The sequence below is a fragment of the Myodes glareolus genome, chromosome 19, assembly GCF_982192425.1.
Source record: "Myodes glareolus chromosome 19, mMyoGla1.1, whole genome shotgun sequence".
Taxonomy (NCBI): domain Eukaryota; kingdom Metazoa; phylum Chordata; class Mammalia; order Rodentia; family Cricetidae; genus Myodes; species Myodes glareolus.
Genome location: NC_142044.1, coordinates 48424715 through 48445154, shown reverse-complemented (window position 1 = coordinate 48445154; position 20440 = coordinate 48424715). Strand labels below are relative to the sequence as shown.

At 51.3% G+C, this 20440-nt stretch overlaps 1 protein-coding gene across 2 annotated transcripts in view; it reads right to left on the bottom strand.

Moving 5' to 3' along the window:
* Gramd4 (GRAM domain containing 4) overlaps positions 1–20440 on the bottom strand; it is a 76155-nt gene that overhangs the window by 32004 nt on the left and 23711 nt on the right. For both annotated transcript variants that reach the window (XM_048444914.3, XM_085678868.2), the window contains exons 2-3: positions 10996–11206; positions 2705–2825 (exon numbers count right to left, since the gene is read on the bottom strand). In XM_048444914.3, the coding sequence (XP_048300871.2) occupies positions 2705–2825; positions 10996–11206 (332 nt within the window). The remainder of the gene's footprint in view (positions 1–2704; positions 2826–10995; positions 11207–20440) is intronic.

Genomic DNA, 20440 nt, shown 5'->3' with positions numbered 1-20440 from the left:
ATCTAATTGCCCTGCAGAGACAGAGGGCAGGTAATAAGAGACAAAGACAGGAGACAGAGGAGGAGGGAGAAGGGGAAGGGAACAAGGGAGAGGGGACCAGAGGTGTTCGTACTGGAGAGGGGGACGTACTGCCTCTGGGAATCAGAGGAGACATGAGTGACCCATAGGCAAATGACAGTTTATAAAGGTAAAGGGAGAAATCCTGTGTTCGGATGAGGAGCTTAATTTTAAGAGGGCATATTAGTTAGGTGAGCCAAAGGAGGTTGTTGATTGCTGGACGTCAATACTTTGATAGTTGAACTTTTGTAGTCAGTTCAGAAGGAGGAAGTGGACAAATAAGGGACTAGACCTTGGTGACTAGCTTTAGAAATGTAATCTAATGGCTTTTAGCAAGGCAGGGGGAATTGGGGAGAAGGACAAAGCCTGTCAGAACCATGTCTGCCATGCTCTGGCTGGCAAGAGTCCCTTCAGCTACTGCAGTTAGCAACTGCTGTGACCTCAGGGACAGCATGCCTCAGGGCAACACAGAGCAATACCATCAAAGGTCTGACCCCAAGACCAGTCACAGCCACCACTATGGAGGATGGACAGCAGACATGGGGAGTCCACAGGACACTATTCACAGAGAAAGGGGAGAGCTCCAGCTTTGGTGAGCTAGCCACCCGGGGTGAAGGCAGGAATAGAGAGAGAAGGCACCAAAAGACTGAGGAGATACGCCAGCCGTTCCCACCCACGGACCCTGATGAGTATCAATTCAAAGTTGTCAGAAATCATGAGCCTATCTATCGGGGAAATCCGAGCTCCAGTCGGTCTCGGCTGCAATCAAGGAAAAGCTGTCTGTTGTTCTACTTGCCATCTTGGTCTCTTAGCTTTTGTCATTAAAACATATTGAGCTATCTACTAAAATATTTACAGATGAAGCGATAGAGCGCTGGCTGGGCTTCGCCCAACACGCCCAGGGAAGGAGGGGCGAAAGCCAGCCTGGCTTAGAATCTGCTCGTGCAGAAGCAGGTGTAAGCAGTCAACAGGCGTCTCCGACATGCTCTACTCTGATTCTATGTATCTTCAAAATCTTTCATTAAAAACAATAACAACAAACCTGCCCCCACACTGTCAGGGTAAATGCCATACCACACCTTATGAGCGACCAAGGAGTAGAATGAGATCGCTCCAGAGAAAAGAATTGTGGGTACAATCCTAGGATACCAATCACGCTGTCCTACAGAGGAACAGCCAAGGACGCATTTTCAGACATTTTTCCTCATGACCCATCGGCCTTAGTTAGAGTCCCCCACTGCCTCATCCCCCATGGTGTCTGGCTGATTCCACGCTGCACCTTCAAACTCTTCCACAGTAGAGTGAGCGCTCAGGCAGCCCTACTCCCTGGCATTGGCCTGGACTTGCCCCACAGATTCTCAGTGACCAGCTCTGGGCAAGCAGGACTGGCACTCTCTTCCTGTACTTGCTTCTCAGAAGCTCAGAAGCAAAGCATCAACCGAGACAACACTATCACGCATCGGGGCCACGAGCACAGGCTCTGGAGCTAGCCAGGTTGGTTTAAGTTCTTACTACTCCCACCATGTGGTAGGATGACTTAGTCATCCATGCCTCAGTTTCCTCACCAGAAGGACATGGAAGTCAAGAGAAAGACCAAACGTGAGATCCTATTGGATGGTGACTCCAAATGCTCCTGTTCTGCCAAAACCACCTCCTCCTTACTTCACAGATCAGAACCTGGCCTGCAGGAGCCATGAGGGAAAGGGTCCCAAGGTGCTCCCCGCAGACCCAGTGCATAACAGGACAGATTGCTTCAGATTCCTCAAAGGAGCTCTGAAAATTCTGAGTAATCTGTGCTTGAGCCACGGAAACCAACCAAGTTCATGGAATAAGCCCCTCCTTTCCCAGACTCCTGATGCTCCCTCATCCCACCTGCAAAGCACAGGCCAGGGTTGGCTTTTGTGAGGCAACAGGCAACAGTCACATGTTCAGAGGGGAAGTATCACGTGGGGACATCCAAGGCCATGTCCTCTGGCCAAGCCTATCCCCCCCACACCTATGTTCACACTTATCTCCATATACCTATGTTCACACCTATGCCCACACACACCTATTTAATACCTATCCCCCACACCTATGTTTATACCTATCCCCCTATGTTCACACCTATGCCCACACACACCTATTTAACACCTATACCCCACACCTATGTTTATACCTATCCCCTGACATGCTTATGTTCATACCTATGCCCACACATGCCTATGTTCACGCCTATCCCCCCCACATCTATGTTCACGCCTATCCCCACAGCCTATGTTCACACCTACCCCCTCACACACCTATATGTTCACACCTATCCCCTCACACACCTATGCTCACACCTATTCCCTGACACACCTATGTTCACACCCATGCCCACACACGCCTATGTTCACACCTATCCCCCTCACACGCCTATGTTTACACCTATCCTACACAACCTATGTTCACACCTATGCCCACACACACCTGTGTTCACACCTACCTCCCACGTCTATGTTCACACCTATCCCACACACACCTATGCTCATACCTGTCCCCACACACACCTATGTTCGCACATGCCTGACCCACCCACGCCTGTCCCGTGGCCATACCATAGCACTCCCAGTTCGGCCTTCATTCAGCAGTGGCCCATCCCCCATAAGTACTCTCTTGTACTCACGAAGAAAGTGCTTTTCCAGTAAGGCGATTTCCAAATGACCCTTGATCTCGTTCAGCCGATCGAACTCTGTCCTGCTAAAGTCCTGGACACCTGCTGCCATGATGAGGGTCCCTGCGCCAGCCTGGAAGGAAAACACCAAGAGTTCAGAGGGCCACACCAAAGCAGCCTTGCTTGATCCCAGTTGGTTTTAGGGGGCCCCAGAACCTTGGAATGGCAGGCACAACCTCTGGTGCTTTAGTGCAGATGGGTCACAAGGAAAAGCACATTACAGTCAATACAGTGGCCCTAGGGCCCCCAAGAGCATCTTCCTGAACCTAGGGGACAAAGAGACATGGGCTCTACAACTGTGTGCCTGCACACCCGCTCACCTCAGGATCTCAGACAGCGTGGATCTCCTCAGACCTGATACGAAGACTTAAGAAAGAACACAAACACCAAACCCTACACAATGGGGACATTGCTCAGTGGTCAAGACACTTGCCACACAAGAATGAGGATCAGAGTTCGGATCCCCAGAGCCTACATAAATCCCAGGTGGGTACGGTAGCCTACTTGTAATGCCAGCCTCAGAAGGCAGAAACAGGGAATCTCCAGAGCAGATAGGTTAGCAAGAGTCACCATCACTGAGCTCTGGGTTTGATTGAGAGACCCTGCCTCAGTGAATACAGCAGAGCAATGGAGGATGATTCCTGACATCAACCTCGTGCCTCCACATGCACACATCTACACCCTCAAACATGCACATCACACATAACCACTTAAAAATGGAAAGGGTTTAAAACACTAAATAAAGTGTTAAACGTCATTTACGTTATTTTGTTTTTAGATGGTCTCGTAATACAGTCCAGACTAGCCTCAAATTCATGATCCTCCTGCCTCCACCTCCTGAGTGTGTATCATCATCCCCAGCTAGCACTAAGCCTCGTGATGATCGCAGTACTGACTGTGGTTCTACAGAGAGAAAGATCCATGCCACTGTCCTGGTGCTTGGAGTACACTATGACTCAAACAGAGCAGACCTCTTAATGGTATCCTAGAGGTGTCTATCCCACACTGAGTAGATCAGAGGGGAAAACAGCTTCTAAGTGGGTCCTACGAGGAGCCAAGATAAGCACACTCCACACCAGGCCCTTCCCGTTGGCTCCCCAGAGAGCAAATTCTATCACTATCCTGTCCCACTGACTAAGGACTGGCTCTAGTCACAGCTTCCACTGCCGATGCCATTGACACAGCCATGCATCCTGATGACCACAGGAAAAGAAAGCAGCCCCACCCATCACTGCACAGCCTCCCAGGCCACGGTGGGAACTCAAGTGGTCATCTCACAGCTGTACCCTGCTATCGACATGGCAAAAATGGCACGCTAGAGCCCTGCAAGCAAAAGAGGGGACCTGACCAGCTTGGTGGGTTCCCAAACCTCTCCTAAGTAACAGGATATGTGTATAGACAAGCCAGCTGGGGGAGCACTGTGGATACGGATATTCCTCGGGGAGGGGGGCGTAGGATGAAGGGGCGGGTAGAGACCAGAGGCTCTGCACAAAGCCCCTCCAGGCGATGGATACCCTGCCAGGGCGTCTGGACTGCACTTCCAGCTGTCTGCCTATTAGGATACCTGTTTATGGGGATATGGACCTGGTCCCTTGGTATAGTGGCATGGTGGAAGCTTGGGGTGGCTGAAGGCACAGTAACTTCTGCTGTGTGGTCTACCCAAGGGGTCCTCTGTTTGTCACTCCCCAGATAAATTTTATTGTATAATAAATCCAACTAAGAGGCACCTTTTCTAGAAGAGCTAGGAGCTCATGAGTACCCCAGCACTCGAAAACCCCTGCCTAGGACACGAAAACTCCCAAAGAAGACATGCATCACCACCTGTGTCCTATGTCACATAATTGTGGATCCCGAGAAAGTTGACCATTGGGTGGGAAGCCAGATGACCCTCCAGTCCAGAAACACCATGCAGACATCTGTCCAGAGGTGGCTCAGACCCAGCCAATGCTCGACTAGACATACTGAGCCAGGAGAGTCCACTGAGACTTTGCAGTGCTCTGTGTGCAGGACTTCATATACACAGGCTATGAAACGGGCAGTCAAAACCCTACATGGCTGCCTGTCTCTAGCTCTGATGTTCTCAACTAGCTCCTGACACATCAAAGGCAGACGGGTAAATAAGATACCTGAAGCGGCTGTCTGTGAAGGGACCCTGGAACTCATGCAATCTCAAATGCAAACCTCGGGACACATGCGATGTGCTCATCTTTAACCCAGTTCTGGGCCACATGACCAATGGTCCTGGCGGGCACCTAATTCCTAACTCTGCCCCCTCTTGATCTCCCATGGCTCTACCACCTCCTGAACGGGAAACAATTAAACGTTCCCCTCAGAGTTTCTACCCGGGCTGGTGCCAGCATGTGCACCCTGATTTCCTTGTCTCCATCTCTTCTCTGGCCCTCTTGTCTATGCACCTTCTCTTAAGTTCTCCTCATTCCCTGTGTGTCTGAGTCACGCCTAGCCTCCCTGCCCCCAGCATGTTAAGACAAGCCCTATCTTAGGAAGGAGGTCATCAATGCTGAACTGAAATGGGATTGAGCAGCCCAGGAACTCTGCAGCCTTGTTCCCGCCTCATCGCTAAGAAATGCCCCATGTTCTGACTGCGGTCTGATCTCGCCTACAAGGAAACTGTTAAATATTTCACTAGCTCTGCTCACAGCACCAGCAGGCTTACAGCGGGAGTACTATGTTGGGCTTGGCAGGCCTGTCTGCTGCCACATTTGTCAAGGGGCCCTGCAGCAGGAGTCCTCGGTGAGCCAGGCCATAGGTATGGGCACAGCCCATGCAGGATAAATGAGGCCCTGCCCAGGAGATACCCAGCCGTTAGGTCATTGGTCATGAGTTACATAGCAGAGAAGACCCCATGAACAAGAAGCAAGCACTACCCAGCAGAGACATCCTGATTGTACGTGCCAGCCCTCTAGCAGCGGAGCCAACTCCAGATCCCTGGCTGTCATAGTTGCAGAGTCTACAGGTAATATCAGCTTCAAAGCCCAGGAAACCAGACTCAGTGATGCCACTCTATTCTCAGCACGCCAGGCTAGGAAGGGTGGACCCCAAGGTGATGAGAGCAAGAAGGAAGTGTGGAGAGGAACCAGAGCCTCCCAACCTGGAAGGGAGCAGGGTGGCCACACAACAGGCAGGCAGCAGGTGCGGAGGCTGGCAGAGAAGGCAGAGGGGGGCAGGGACAGAATGGTCAACCTGATGAGCTCAGCACTCTCCTGCCAAAAGCAGCCAGTTCATCTCTAGATGGCTAGTTCCACTTGAATGCACCCATTTACATCCCTGAATGGGTATCCCGACGCCCAGGTCTCAGGGTTTCCATTCAGCTTGTGAATTCTAGTGGCCTCCATGCAGCAGAGGCCACAGCTCAGGGGAGTTCCCTGACCCCAGCAGCAGTGAAGCTAGGTCTAAGGGGCCTGGCCAAGTGACCAAGGCCTCCAACGGGGATGACAAGCCTCCAGGACACTGTGCCGAAGTTCTGAGCTGAATTCTTCTATAGGCATCATGGTTCCCTAGCTGTCCTTTTCATAGACTCAGGAGGAATAACTGTGACCTAGAAACCAGGGGTCTGGACATGAACCGAGGCTGTGACAAAACCACTGTAAATTTACATAATAAAGTGAGTATAAAGATGATCACAAGCCAGGCAAGCTGAGATGTCATTTTTGCCTGAATTAGCAGACACGGGAGTTGGAGGGAACCCAAGGTGGGGGTGAGGGAGCATGGGCCTCTCAGCCAGTCATAGGGATGAATTGTACTGCCTGGAGGAGGGCATCTCTCAGCAGCCATTGAAGGACCCGTCACTCTCTCATAGGAGTGGGATGTGGCCTATGTGGGCCACGTGACTCACAGACCAAGCAATACTGCAAGTTGGAAGGAACCAGTGTCCCTCAGTGGGGAGGTCACTAGAAACAGATTCCACAGTGGGAGCTTGAATGCCTGCTAAGTGAGGCAGCTCAACATCCCTCAGAGAGCTCCACAGAGCACGGGTGAATGGGGCATCTGGGCCACCTCAACCAGGGGAATCCACAGACCCCCACACATGGGAATGAAAAATGGTCTTGTCACCTGGGAAAACAGTATAGCAGTCCCTGAGAAGCACAGGGCCTCCACAAGACCCAGGGACTCCAGATGCAAACAGATGTTTGTGAGAAACTATATTCCCAGGTGTTCTGCTGTTTGCCAGAGCTCCACAGTGGGAACAAACCCAATGTCTACCAGCGTATGCATGGATAAGCAAGCAAGGTCCATCCAAACCCTGGGGCTTGTTTTATTTATTTTAGGGGTTTGTTATTGTTATTTTGTTTTGTTTTTGAGACAGAGTCTTGTTATGTAGCTACAGCTAGCCCAGTACTTGCCATATGACCTGGGCTGGCCTTGTGGTAATCTTCCTGCTTTAGCTTCCCGAGTGCTGGAATTAGATACATGCCACCACTCCAGAAGATTAGGCATACAGATACACTTGGGACTGAATTCAGGCTCTTGCGCATGCTAGGCAACCACTCCATCACTGAGCTATACTCCCAGACCAAACCACAGGACCCAATTCAGCCACAAAAAGGCAAGAAAGCCAGATACCAATGGCCACACGCTATGCCAGTCATTTTACAGGAAAATGTACAGCATAGGAAACATTGGGCCAGTAAAACAGCTCATTAGGTAAAGGCACTTGCAGCCAAGCCCAATAGCCTGAGTTTGAATCCTATGGTAGAAGAATCAACTCCCACAAATTGTACTCTGATGTCTATATACACGGCATGACAAGCACAAGAGCATACACAGATAGATGATAAATAGATAGATAGACAGACAGACAGACAGACAGACAGACAGATCTATATAGACAGTTCTTGAAGTCATGGAGAACTGTCTGTCTCTACCTCCCCATGTTCTAGGAATAAAGATATATAGCACTTTGCCCAGGGGAATTTTTTTTCAAGACAGCGTTTCTCTGTAGCTTTGGAGCCTGTCCTGGAACTAGCTCTTGTAGACCAGGCTGGCCTCAAACTCACAGAGATCCACCTGCCTCTGCCTCCTAAGTGCTGGGATTAAAGGCATGCGCCATCAACGCCCAGCTAATATTTTTTAATATGCAAAGCTACAGAGATGTAACAGACTGGTAGTAGGCAGAACTGAGGCTGGGGAATCTACCAGTGACCATTAAAGCACACACAGTCCCTCTTGGGCTGCACAATATAAAGTGTACACTAGAGATTGTTGACTCGAACTCATACAATGGCCCCCGTAATGCCGCAAGGGTGCTCCTATGAGGGCATCAAATCAACCAACCACTGAGGCCTCTGTGTTGCTATCTGGGCTCCCAATCTCTCCAGGAGGCTATAGAAGGCAAAGGGTTATTGCACCCCCAAGGAGCAACACAGGCGTGGAAGACTATTTACCACTGCCCCCTGACCTGGAGTCCCTGGAGAGGACTTATTATAAGAACAAGGCCCTAAAAAGAACCTGGCCTGGGAGGAGCCTCTGAGCCACTCGTTTATGGGTGCTAACGCCTACCTGCATGGTAACAATGGTCCAACTAGTTACCAAGCTCAGTTAAGCCTCAAAGCATGCCCAGAACAAACACCAACATGTCCCTTTTTAAAACTGTGGGTGCTGAGTGGTGGGTGAAGGGATAGCATCACCTGGTCCCTCTACAACCAGTGAGCCGGCACTCTGCACAATGCCCTGAGCTAGGGCTGGACCCATGCAGGGATTTCCCAAATTTCTGGCATCCAGGTCCCTGGAGCAGTTACTCCACAGGGCTCCCTAATCCTGGAAGGCACAAGAGCCTAGGTCCCAGGTCTGACTTTGCCAAGGCCTCTGCAGTAGTTGCCCTCAGCTACCAATGCCAAGCCTACCTCCTAAATCAACACCTCTCCCAGGACCTTCCTGTCACACAGGGAGTTTCCTACACATCAAAGATGGCCCTTCCAACTAGCACCACGCCCTAGCATGGGCATGTCCCTTCTTGCTCTTCTGCCTCCTTTAGGAGCCCACATTCTCCAAACTATACTTCCAAGCTAGTTACCCTAAAATAACTAGCTTCAGCACTGTCCCTTCTAGTAGCCCCTAAATCCAGATGTTCTGTCTCTAGTCAAGACCCCCAAATCCTGCAATCTCCCCTCCCAATTCTCTAGTCAGCACAGAACCTGCGCCTTCTGAGCCAGCTCCCTTCTGCCTAAGGTCAACTCACCCACCATGGCACCCATGGAGACTAAAACACACCAGGAACCTTTCCCCTGTGACAAGTAAGGTAGGGTATGGAAATTTTAAGGTCACACCCTTACCTGTCCTCTCCACTCACCAGGTATCCCAATATAAACCAATGTTGCCACAAAAATCTGACCTAAAAGAATGTGCCACGCCCTACCTAACTACCATCAACTAATACTCAAGCCCATGTGTGCCATGAAGGTCACATGGCATGAAGCCATGGGCTTACTATGGCCACAGAATCTCTGTTAGCCCCATGCCTAGCTATGTCACCAGCAGGAGGTCCAGGGATGGCCAGACATCACAGGTAGGCCACATAGGGTAAGCGCACCTGTGGTCTGCATAACAGGAAACTCTAACTGCAGTCTAGCTAGCCCCTGCAGCTGCTACGTGGCCAAGTGAGCCTGTGACATGGGGTGGCTCTCCCTGGAGACCCACGTACTACCCTCTTCTCTCCACACCACCTCATGCACACACTCAGGTAGATGGACCCAGGTCTAGTCCTGCTACTACAGTCTACTATACAATCCTGGTTAGACACACAGATGGACAGCCAGACTGACAGCCAGAACAGCCTCTGAATGGGTTCCTTTGGCCGCTGAACCATGAATCTTGTATCGTGTGTGTGTGTGTGTGTGTGTGTAGGCACTCAGGTATGCAAGCGTGTGTACATGTCTGTATGTGTGTGTATGTATATTTGTACATATGCACATATGTGTGCATGTGTATATTTCTGTGTATGTGTGTATGCATGTGTGTATACATGTGTATGAATGCTTGTGAATATGTGTGTGTGTGTATGTGTGTGTGTGTGTGTGTGTGTGTGTGTGTGTGTGTGTGTAGGTGCAGGGCAATTCTTGAGCAGCCCTAAGAGCTCAGCCCAAAGACTTTCATCTCACCCAGACTTGTGGCTTCCACACATCCATACCAGCACTGGACAAGATACAGATTTCTGTCCTCTATTGCTCTGTATGTCACCGGCAAAAGGTGCATGGCCTTTTGCAAGCTAGATGCCTGGCCCACCCCTAGACTAAAAGCTGAAGGACTAGCCATGGCCTTTGAACTCTGGGAACAGCACGGGTCTAATACATCAGGATAGCCTGGAGGGCAAATGACCCCACCCACCTGGCCAGGCAGCACAGGGCACACAGCCAGGCTCTTAGGAGGCAGCACTAGTAAATTATTAATCTTGCCAGGAGCAGTACACAGTCACCATCCTATTATGAAGCATTAATAATATAGGAGCTAGGGGAAGGCTGGTGATTACAACCACATCTGGAAAGGGTACCAGGCTCAGGGCTGAGAGGGAAAACCAATGGTCATCAAGTACATTCTGGGGTAGTAGGGAGGGAGGCTGAGTCGATGTGCACACCACAGCCAGTCTGAAACTGATGAGTCCTGTCCAGAGGAAAGTCTGCAAGGTACTCACTGGTCCAGCTAGACTCTACCCTTCCCCGCCCGACATCCATGAAATACAAGCTCTAGAAGGCAGGGGCCCTTGGTTTGTTCACACCAAAGCTTCACCCTGGCTAAGGCTCTCCAGTGATATCTGATGCATGGACAAAAGGCTCCTTGCCACTGGCCACTGTGAGGGCTAATGAGGGCTTAGCCAGTGGCTGGGTCAGTGACACACATCCTGGCATGGACAGACAAGCTGGGTGCCAGCAGCTTCTAGACCAGCCTCACCCTGCCCCATCCCCACACCAATGTTCCTGAAGGGGTCAAGCCAGGTTACAACATTGTGTTTATATGAGAAGTTTCCCAAACCAACAAACAAGACAAAGTAATGCAGTGTCTAGACAAAACTTAGTATAGAAGTCCCACTGAGATAAGGGCCTGTTGACTCTGTGTGTTGAAGGACACAGGCAACAGGGGACAGAGGATTAGGCCTCCGTGAATGTCTAAACTGCCTGGTCAGGCATGAATCTTCGCATGTCCATACTCAGCTTGATCACCTATGAACTGGGCATACTATCCTTGCTGTCCGCATCAAGAGATGCAAGACTCAGGGACTGGCACATACTCACAGGGTCCCTGAGCTCCTCACTGTCCCGGGGTGAGGGCCGTGGTGTCTTCAGAGGTATCTCGTCTCCACACTCGGTGTCCGAGGCATTTGGGGACTCGGCTAGGTCAAGGAAGTCCTCTCTCTTGTGGCCTCTGAACCTGATCCTATCCAGCCTCCTGAGCATGTTCAGCACGGCACTTCTCGGCCTCACCTGGACATGACGGGAGGGTTCCCTGCAAGAGAATGGAGCACGTCAGTGGAGCACGCTGCCTATTGCCCCACCATGTTTGGTTCCGTCTCTACATTGAGGCTGACGGTAAGCACCCAGCTCTACAATGAATGGGCACATATCACCAGACCAGTCACCACCCAATCACAGACGACAGGGCCAGCTGCTGAGGTTCTTCCCGTGCAAAGTCCTAACAGAGCAGAAGAAAGCCCAGGTAGTCAGTGGAGTCCTCCTGGCCACAGAGAGGATCTAGTCTGGGTCACCACAGTGTGACAGGCTTAAGGCTATAGGGACAAATAGAGCTGGGAACGAAAAGGTTGACCACTCTCCAAAATGCTGAGTTAAGATTGGAAACTGGTTACATACTGCCTTGGGACAGCACCAAGGCTGGGCTGGAGCATCACCTCTGCCTCTGAAGACACCCTGCAGAAAAATGGGCAGGGACAGAATCCATCCATTCTTTTGTCTTTCCAACTTTCCCCTCTCACCATCAAATACTGGCTTGGTCTTGGAGACTCAGCTCCCACAACAAAGCCCTCCCAAAAATGGACTTAGAAATTAGGCAAAGGACTGGTACCATGTCACATTACACGCTGTGTGCCGCATACAAAGCTCACGTAAATTAACAGACAATGTGTACCAAATGATGGACACCCCCTGGTGGCCTGCTCTCCACCCCTCTATCCTAACTGGACCAGGAGAGCCATAGCAACCCTCAAAATCCCCAGGAGGTAGGGGGAAGGGCTGTTTTTCCCCAGTGTCCAGCTGGCTTCATTCCCGGGCCCATAGCAGAGTTGACCAGGCAGGGGAGGGCCCAGCTCCACCATACAGCTCCAGGTCTAGGACTCCAGGTCAGGACCCACAGACTCCACCCTGGCATCTTCAAGAGCCCTGGGGCCCCAGGGTGCAGCACAGTGAAACGCCTGGGCTCCAATCTGCTCCACCATAACCTCCTTTCCAAGCAGAGATGTTTGTCTCTGAAACAGAAATAATCCTGACCAGGTCAAAGTATTCTGGGAATTCAAGATGACACATGCTGAGGGCCTGACCCCAGGCCTGGGCCGAGGCCCAGTCAACCACAGAATTGTTTTCACGCAAGGAAAACCGGGGGAGCGAACTGGGTGGACTCAGTGCAGCAAGGCGGGAAGAGCTTCCTGTTTGGGGCAGCAGCACGGAAGCCCTCGGTGGACAGACAAATCACAGCCTGGACACAGACTTGCAACGGACAAGCCTGCCTGCCCCCAAGGCTCCTGCTCTCCTTGGCAATCAAGGCCTACGGCTAGACTCACTAATGGAGGAACCCGTAAGACCTCAGTCAGAATGAATCAGACATTGCCCCGGAGGTCAGGGAGAAATAGCTCAGTTGTCAGAACGCTTGCCTAGCATGGATGGAACCGTGGGTTCAATCCCCAGCACTGTGGCGATACCTGCCTGTCATCCTGGCATTTGGGAGACGGAGGCAGGAGGATCAGAGACTCAAAACCCTCTCCTACATAGCAAGTTCAAGGCCAATCTGGACTACATGAGATCCTGTCAGGAAAGAAAGGGAAACAAATCAAAAGAAGTGGGGGTGGGGGAGAAGGAAAGAAAAAGAATTTGTTCTGCTCTGAACTGCAGAACAGGGGAGACCAGCAGCCTGTCAGAGGGCCTGAAGGCCTCTGAGTGCAAGCAGACCCCCAGGGGAATGGAATTTAACCTACACCCAGTTGTAGACAGTGTGGTGGGTGGGGCAAGCAGTCACTCAGGATGGGAGAACACACCAGCCACATGGAAACGTATCACATACTGGAACTATGAATTTCAGGGGGGGATCAAAGAGACATTAAACTCAAAAACATATACAGAAAGCTACCAGAGAGGAGATAAAGGTCTACATTGAGGGAAGGAGAGGAGGGGCTAGACAGATGGCTCAGCAGAGTTAAGAGCATCGACGGCTCTTCTAGGGGACCAGTTTCCAGCACACACATGGTGGCTCACAACCATCTGAAACTCTGTTTCTGGTGTCTCTGTAGACACCAGGCATACACACGGTGCACACATGCATGCGGACAAAACACTCATATACAAGATATAAATAAGTCTAAAAAAATTTTTTAGAGAGACTGAAAAATGAATTTACAAAGTAAAAAAGCATAGACTATTAGACAACTGTGAAAAAATAAACCCATAAAAAGCTCAAACATTTAAAAGCAAAAACATCCACACTGCAATAGGGAACTCAGATAGCCGACCTGAGTGAGAGATTCACATTTTCCAGGGCTGCGTGACAAAACTGGGGTGGAGTGGGGGGACCACTTCCTAGCTCACACAGAAACTGGCTGAGTTACTGGACAGGAAACCAACACACACTAATACTGCAGGTGATCCGGGATCCTAGGGCACAGACGTCCGCAAAGTCAGTGATCCTCCTTGTGGGGTCTGATCCCGCCACAAATACAACGGAGCGAGCACACCTTGTGTGTGGAAAGCCTCACTGTGTACCACCCTCACTCACTACCAGCCATGCTCAGAGCAGATGGCATGTCTATTGTGGCCTCATACGGGACAGCAGTTGCAAAGAGCCACAGCCCTATGGTCACACTGTGCAAACAGGTATGAGAAGACATACAGCTTCACCAGGGGGCTGGCTCAGAGTGACTTCAGCGAGTCTCTCTCCAATGCCCCACAGTGCCTTCCAATGTCTTTGCTCCAGCAGTTTATTTACTATGGTAAGATGCACACACCACAGAATGTACTAAGTACTTTTAAGGGTGCATTCGGGGACATGGAACTATATCCATTCATCCTAGAAGGCTTTGTCTTGTAAAACCCCAACCACCTTCTCTCAATGAATACCAGCACCCCAGCCCACTTCCAGGAACTTTGGTGCCTATGGCTTTAATTGAGAAAACTAAGATCAGGGGCTGGGGAAAGAACCCAGTGTGTAAGTGGTCTTGCTAACAAGCATGAGGACCTGAGTTCAAATTCCCAGCACCCACGTAAAAAGGCAAGCCCAGCCACGTGCATACCTGTAACCCTGGTGCTGCGGGGACTGGGGACAGGAGGTGCACTGGGGCTTGCTGGTTGCCAGCCTAACTCTAGTATTAATAACAGACCTTGTCTCAAGGAACTAAGGTGTGACAGAGGACATCTGATGTCCTCCTCTGGCTTCTGCACACGCGTGGGTACACGACAAGCATGTGGGTGCACACACAAATAAAAATAAAGCAAAAAAGAAGAAGAAAGGAAGATAGAGAGCAAAGCCACTGACTTCCTTTTGTTCTGGGAATGCCCAGCCCTGTTCCTGCTGCTAGAGGCTGCAGAGAAGGGGGGCGGGGGAGGAATGCCATGGATTCAGGAGGGTACGCACCTGGGTGGACACAGGCTACCTAGAGGCTGAAGAAGGCAGGAAGCATGCTTTTACATGGAATTCTTGGCTCCCTGAGGGCTCCCTCGAGAGGGTCCCCCCAGACTGAGACTCTGGAGTTCCCTTGGAACTAGGGTCAACTTCCCCACTAAGCTTCAGCAAGCAAATGAGGAAAGGAGACAAAGGTACCCATCATCCAGCCTGCCACCACCCAAAAGAAGGCACGGCAGGCTGGCTACCCATGGGAGCTCAGGCTCCTGGCCACCTGCTCAGCTCCATACCTGGGGTCCTGCTGAGCTGTTCACACAGGTACTGAAGGGAGAACCAGGATGCATAGACTCTCCCCAAGTAAGGAGAATCGGAGGGCCTCTTCCCAGCCCCACTGCTCCCCTTTTGGTACGCCTTAGTACCCTCAAAAAGATGAACTCTTCAGGCTTCAGTGGCAAAGGACCAAAACTCAAGTCACCCGAGACAGGTCCCTTCTGACCTTCTCAGTAAACATGGCCCGATGAGGGACATCTGCCACCCCCACACTGGCATCCCCTGCTAGCTGGAACACTGTCCCAGGGTGACCGCACTTCAACGACAGCTGCAAAGACCCTGTTTCCAGATGACATGAACTTGGAGGCCACTGTTCAACTACACACATCACCTGGCTTACCAAGGAGGAAGCCTAGACCAAGGCTGCCTGGGGCTGCCCACCCTCCAAGGCTGTGTGTTGATGCAAAGGGCAGAAGCATTGCCCCCCAAGTCAACATTGTGCTCAAGTCTCCCCTGCTACCCTGACTTCAGCTGCCATACATCCTCCACAGGCCCCTCCGAACCTCACTGTGTACAACTGACCGCCATCCCTAGCTCATGGAAGGAAGTGACTCTTTGGCCTAGAGCCTAGTTATTCTCCCTACAGCAGGACCCTCTCATGAATCCACAGGATCTCTGCGTACCCCACTTCCCCCACGTGTACCCCAGCCCTCCTTGCAGCTAGCTCCCTCACACCCGCTCCCTTTGTCCTGTCAAATTCTGTGTACTGCCGTGGCACTTCCTGAGATGGGACACTTTCTTTGCTGGCTCCTTTGGTGCCACTAGGTTCTCAGGTGGCCTCTCCGTCCCTCCTTGGACTTCTCCCAAGGCTGCACCAGACTCTGCCTTGACTGACTGACTTGGAGGGGCGTGTGCCTTTCTGTCAAGATCAAAGAAGCCTCAAATGAGCAGGCACCACCTGGAGCTCAATGCCCCCCGCCCCCCGTAAGTCACAGACTTCGTCAAGGAAGTGACACACGATCAGAGTGCAGTTTGCCACGCCATCAGCTGGGCTATTCCTGCATTCTATCTGGAAGGAGGTGTGTTTAAACACACCCCCAGCTACAACTATCCGGGGCATGTTTCAAGGACACATGTAATTGCCAACCTGAGAGCTAGGCTTGGCACCAAAGGTTTTGATGATCTAGGATCTGCAGGCCCTTGCAAGGAAGGCCAGTGGGTGCTCTCTGCTCTCTAGGCTCCTCCAGCTCAGGTGGCACGCTGCCAGCCACCCAGACCCGCAAGTGAGCCCTGGAGTGTTACCACACACTGCACTGGCAAGCCCTGAATGGCTTCCAGACACACAAAGGAGGCAGTGTCTGAGAACCCCGGTCTTGGGAACCACAAAGGGCTTTATTTCCCTTTCCAAGCCCAGGACTAAGAAAATAAAAGCAGCTGCCAGTCTCAGCACTTGGCCTGAGAGCAGCTCTGGCTCACCTTCCTCCAGCCGAAGCTCCGCTCTGAATTCAGAGTCTGAGTTTGGATACACAGATCTATAGCCCACGACCCACAAGCTGAGGCCCGGCCACACTCTTCAGCCCTCCTTATCTGGTAGCTCTCCCACAGATCCTGGGATAAACCACATCCTCTTTCCCATTGGACGCCAACCCTTGCTCCTGCGTAACAATCCCAGGGGCCGCCAGCTGCACAGCAAGACTGAGCCTCCTGGCCCTCAGCCAAAGCTCTGTCTTCTTGGGAAGGTGGCCCCTAAGCCTGGAGAACATGAAGGGGGTTAGACTTCCCATGGTCAGGCAATCACATCAGTCAGCCATGTAAAACACCGCTCCCTCAGCTAACAGCCATTACCGTCGTCAGCAGAGTATCTGAGAATACTTGCAAACATCTTCCCTCACAGAAGAGGGTGGAGGGGTCCCTAGAGCCTTGCCTCAGATTCTGGCAACTCCCTCCTGCACACCCCTAGCTGTAAGTAATTCAGCCCAAGCTGTAGGTGATCCTTTGATCTTGGGAGGTAAGAGTAAACATATACAGAGTAACAAAACCTAACTGAAAGGGAGACTCTTTTTATGCAGTTATGGAGAAACTGTCAATCTATCTGGACTCAATTCCCAGCACCCACATGGCAGCTCACAACCATCTGTAAACTCCAGCCCCTAGAGGATCCAGCGCCCTCTTCTGGTTTCTAGAGGCACGGTGTGAACGCGGTGCACAGACCAACTTACATGCAGGCAAACAAACACTCAGGCACATAAAACAAAGTACATCATGACCAAGTACATAATGATTCTGCTTGTGTTTAAGCTTCCAGCTCACAGAGACTTTGGGGTGGTGTAGCTGTTTAGAGGTCACCCACACTCTTGTAGGCAGTAACCCTTCTCCCATATTCTTAAGTAAGCCCAATAAACTCATTGGCTCACCAGGTTGGACTTTGGCAGGACTGTTATTTTGTTTTGTCATTGGTGGCCTGTCTGAGGCAAGTAATATTTCTCTCCAAGAAAATGTCATGAAGCAACTGAACTTTGAAAGGGTGGAGCAACAGAGGGTTCTGAGACTTTTCATGGTAAATAGGGTCAAGGATCAATAGGCAAGACAGGTTCTAATCCACATTCCAACCCTACCTATGGCTTGCTGGCTGCCGTGACAATGACAGACACAAGAACCCCAACATGCACACAAAGCTACCAACCAGCACATTTCCCTAAACCAACATGCTTCCCTGAAGCCAGGGCCTCTAGGGTATTACCCAAGATCCTGTCCACACACCTCATCTTCTCCTGGCCACTGTCATTCCAGCACCAGGTTTGGGATGTTGCCTCATACCTAATGGGTTTTAAGTCTGTCCAGGCTCAAGGTGCATCTGGAAGCCACCTCCTGCACTCTAGATTCATAACGTGGTCCTGTAAGCTGTGCAACTGTTGGGAGCCCAAATGCACCTGACCTGGGGACCTGACTGTTAAGCTGGCCTTGTTGGAGAAGGTGTAACATGGGCAGGCTTTGAGATTTCAAATGCCCAAGTCATATGGGCGTGGTGTGCAAGGCTTTTATCCCAGCACTTGGGATCTCTGTGAATTCGAGGCCAGTTTCACTTACATAGTGAGTTCTAGGACAGCCAGAGTTACATAGCGAGTCCCTATATTAAAAAAATAAAAATTAAATAACTAAAAAAACCAAACCGTACACCATTCCCAGTTTGTGCTCTCTGCCTATGGGTCAAGATGGAAGCCCTCAGCTACTGTTTCAATGCCATCCTGTCTGCTTGCTGCTGTGGTCCCAGCCATGATGGTCATGGCTGACCCTCTGAAACTGTGAGCTCCAAATGAAACACTCCAGGCTCACTGCACAGAGCCCAGACAGAAGTCCTGTGGCTGAGCCAGGAAGTGGGGACGATGGCATGTTTAGCAATCCCAGCACTGTTCTCATCTCCCCCAGGCCTCCATAGTCCCTGAAACCAAGTGGTTTGACTTCAAGGGGGGAGCTTTCCTCCAGTTTTCAGAGAACACAACTCTTCGCAACTTCAGCAAAGAGGCTACGGTCAGAATGTCGCTGACAAGTATAGTCACTCCAGGATGTCTGCCCCCTTGCCTGAGGGCCAGCATCTCACCTGTTGGCCCACTCTCAGTTGACAAGAACAAGCTCCCCAACCATCCATCTCTCCCCCACCCTTGCAAACATTAGACCTCCTTTAGTCTTGGTTGCCACATTGAGGGTTGCTATTGCTAATCCAACTGACAGATGGGGAAACTGAGGCTTGAGAAGGCAGGCAGGGTAAGAGGTCCTACAGCAGCAATATTAAGTTGTTCCCAACACACTCCAGAGCTCCAAGCCCAGACATCCTTCCCAGTATAGCCCTCCACTGACACATCCACCACAGGTCCCTGGGCCTTTGAGACAACCCAGTGGGAACCTAACAGAGCAGTCACACACGGGTTCATTTAAGAAAACACAGCTCACAGGAAAACCTGCATTTCAGCAGGTAATTAAGCAAAAACCCCTATTATGTAAGTGACAGCACTCGGTGACAGGAAACCTATGTAAGAATTCCTCACTAGCAAAGCCTTCTTTTACCAATTCCAGTCATCCTCCAAGCAACCAGGAACACGGAGGATGGAACCAAGGAGACATCTGGAGGAGACACCTTCTATAGTTCCTGGATATAGCTTGCCTCCCTTCGCTGGCCCACATTCCAGAAAGCACACTGTAGCACCACCCTTGATCTGAAAGCGTGCAGTTCTCTGCACTCCCAGGGCTTCAGAGATGGTGCTGTGTGAAGCCCAGTGTCAGGTGAAATGGGGGCCATCTAGCCCCTGCCCAATTACCTGTCCCAGTGCCAACAGGCATAGCTGCATGTGTGTCGACAAACATTTACAAAACCAGGTGGGATGCAGGTAGCTACTACATACACCTTCTGTCCCAGACCAATGTATCTATGAAGAGTGAGACCTCCCACAATGGTCCTAGCAGTTACTGAGCCACTAACTGGTTGGACAGGCCAGCAAGAACCTCAGCCCCGCAACCGGCACTAGGGTTCCACTTTCGAAGGCCTGAGGAACACACATCCTGAAGGAACACACGTCCTGAGCAAAGCCCAGGGGTGCTTTACATAAACCCAGGCTACAGAGACAGGAGAAGTCAGAACGCTGCCTACCACTCACCCTCTCATCCCACCGGAGCTGTGTGCTGGACCTGAGGCAAAAGAGCCTACAAGAACAGCATCAGCCATGGGTGCAGGGAGGAACGCCCAATGTGAACAGTCACAGTGCCTGGGGGTGACAGGGATGTGTCTTATTCTCCCAGTCAGGCCCACAGTTAAGAAGGCAGCATGAGATCCAGACCAGACCAAGACAGGATGGACAGCCACTTGAGGGTTCAATCAGAGGCCGGTCTACCCAGGATTGACCAGCACCTTCTCAGAGATCCAGCTGGCTCCTCTATTCATGGTGGCAGGCACAGGTAGGACACCTGACAGTCAACAAGACCCATCAGCGCATTGGATCAAGTACCACCACCTGGAGACTCTGGGCCTTGTTCCCAGACCCCTGCACAACTTCCATGTCCCCAGGGCACACTGACTGGTCAACTGGATCCAATGGTTTGTTGACCTGGCCAGTCTCCCAGGGTGCATCTCTGCAGGAGTTACGTAGAGGGTTTGAAACACTCCCTTCTGCAGGGAGGGGGGAGGTTTGTGAGACCCAAAGCTAAGGAAACTTACACAGTTCAGAAAGTTAAAAGACTCGCAAGGTCCCTCCCGGGGGTGACAGAAGAGGCACTTTGTGCGCAGTGGAGACTTTCCAACTGGCCAAGCTGTCTGCGCCATGCAGGGTACTCCCAGCGTGGTAGCTTCTCTGAGTCATCACCATGCTAGGGTGGGCTTTTTGATGGTGCAAATGCCTTTGAGTCTCCACTGCTCCTGTAAGTAACCCCAATAAACCCACTGGCTCACTACGCTAGATCATTTCTTTGGTCTATGGTCCATGCCTGTATCTGAGGTGAACAGAAGTTTGCTCATGTCTCCCCATATACAACCAGACACAAGTGTTTAGTTGGAAGCTCCACCCCAGTCCCCCTCTAGCTCTGCCCCTTTGAGAAAGCCCATCACGTGGTGATTCCTCCCCCACAACCGCTCAAGATCATGCC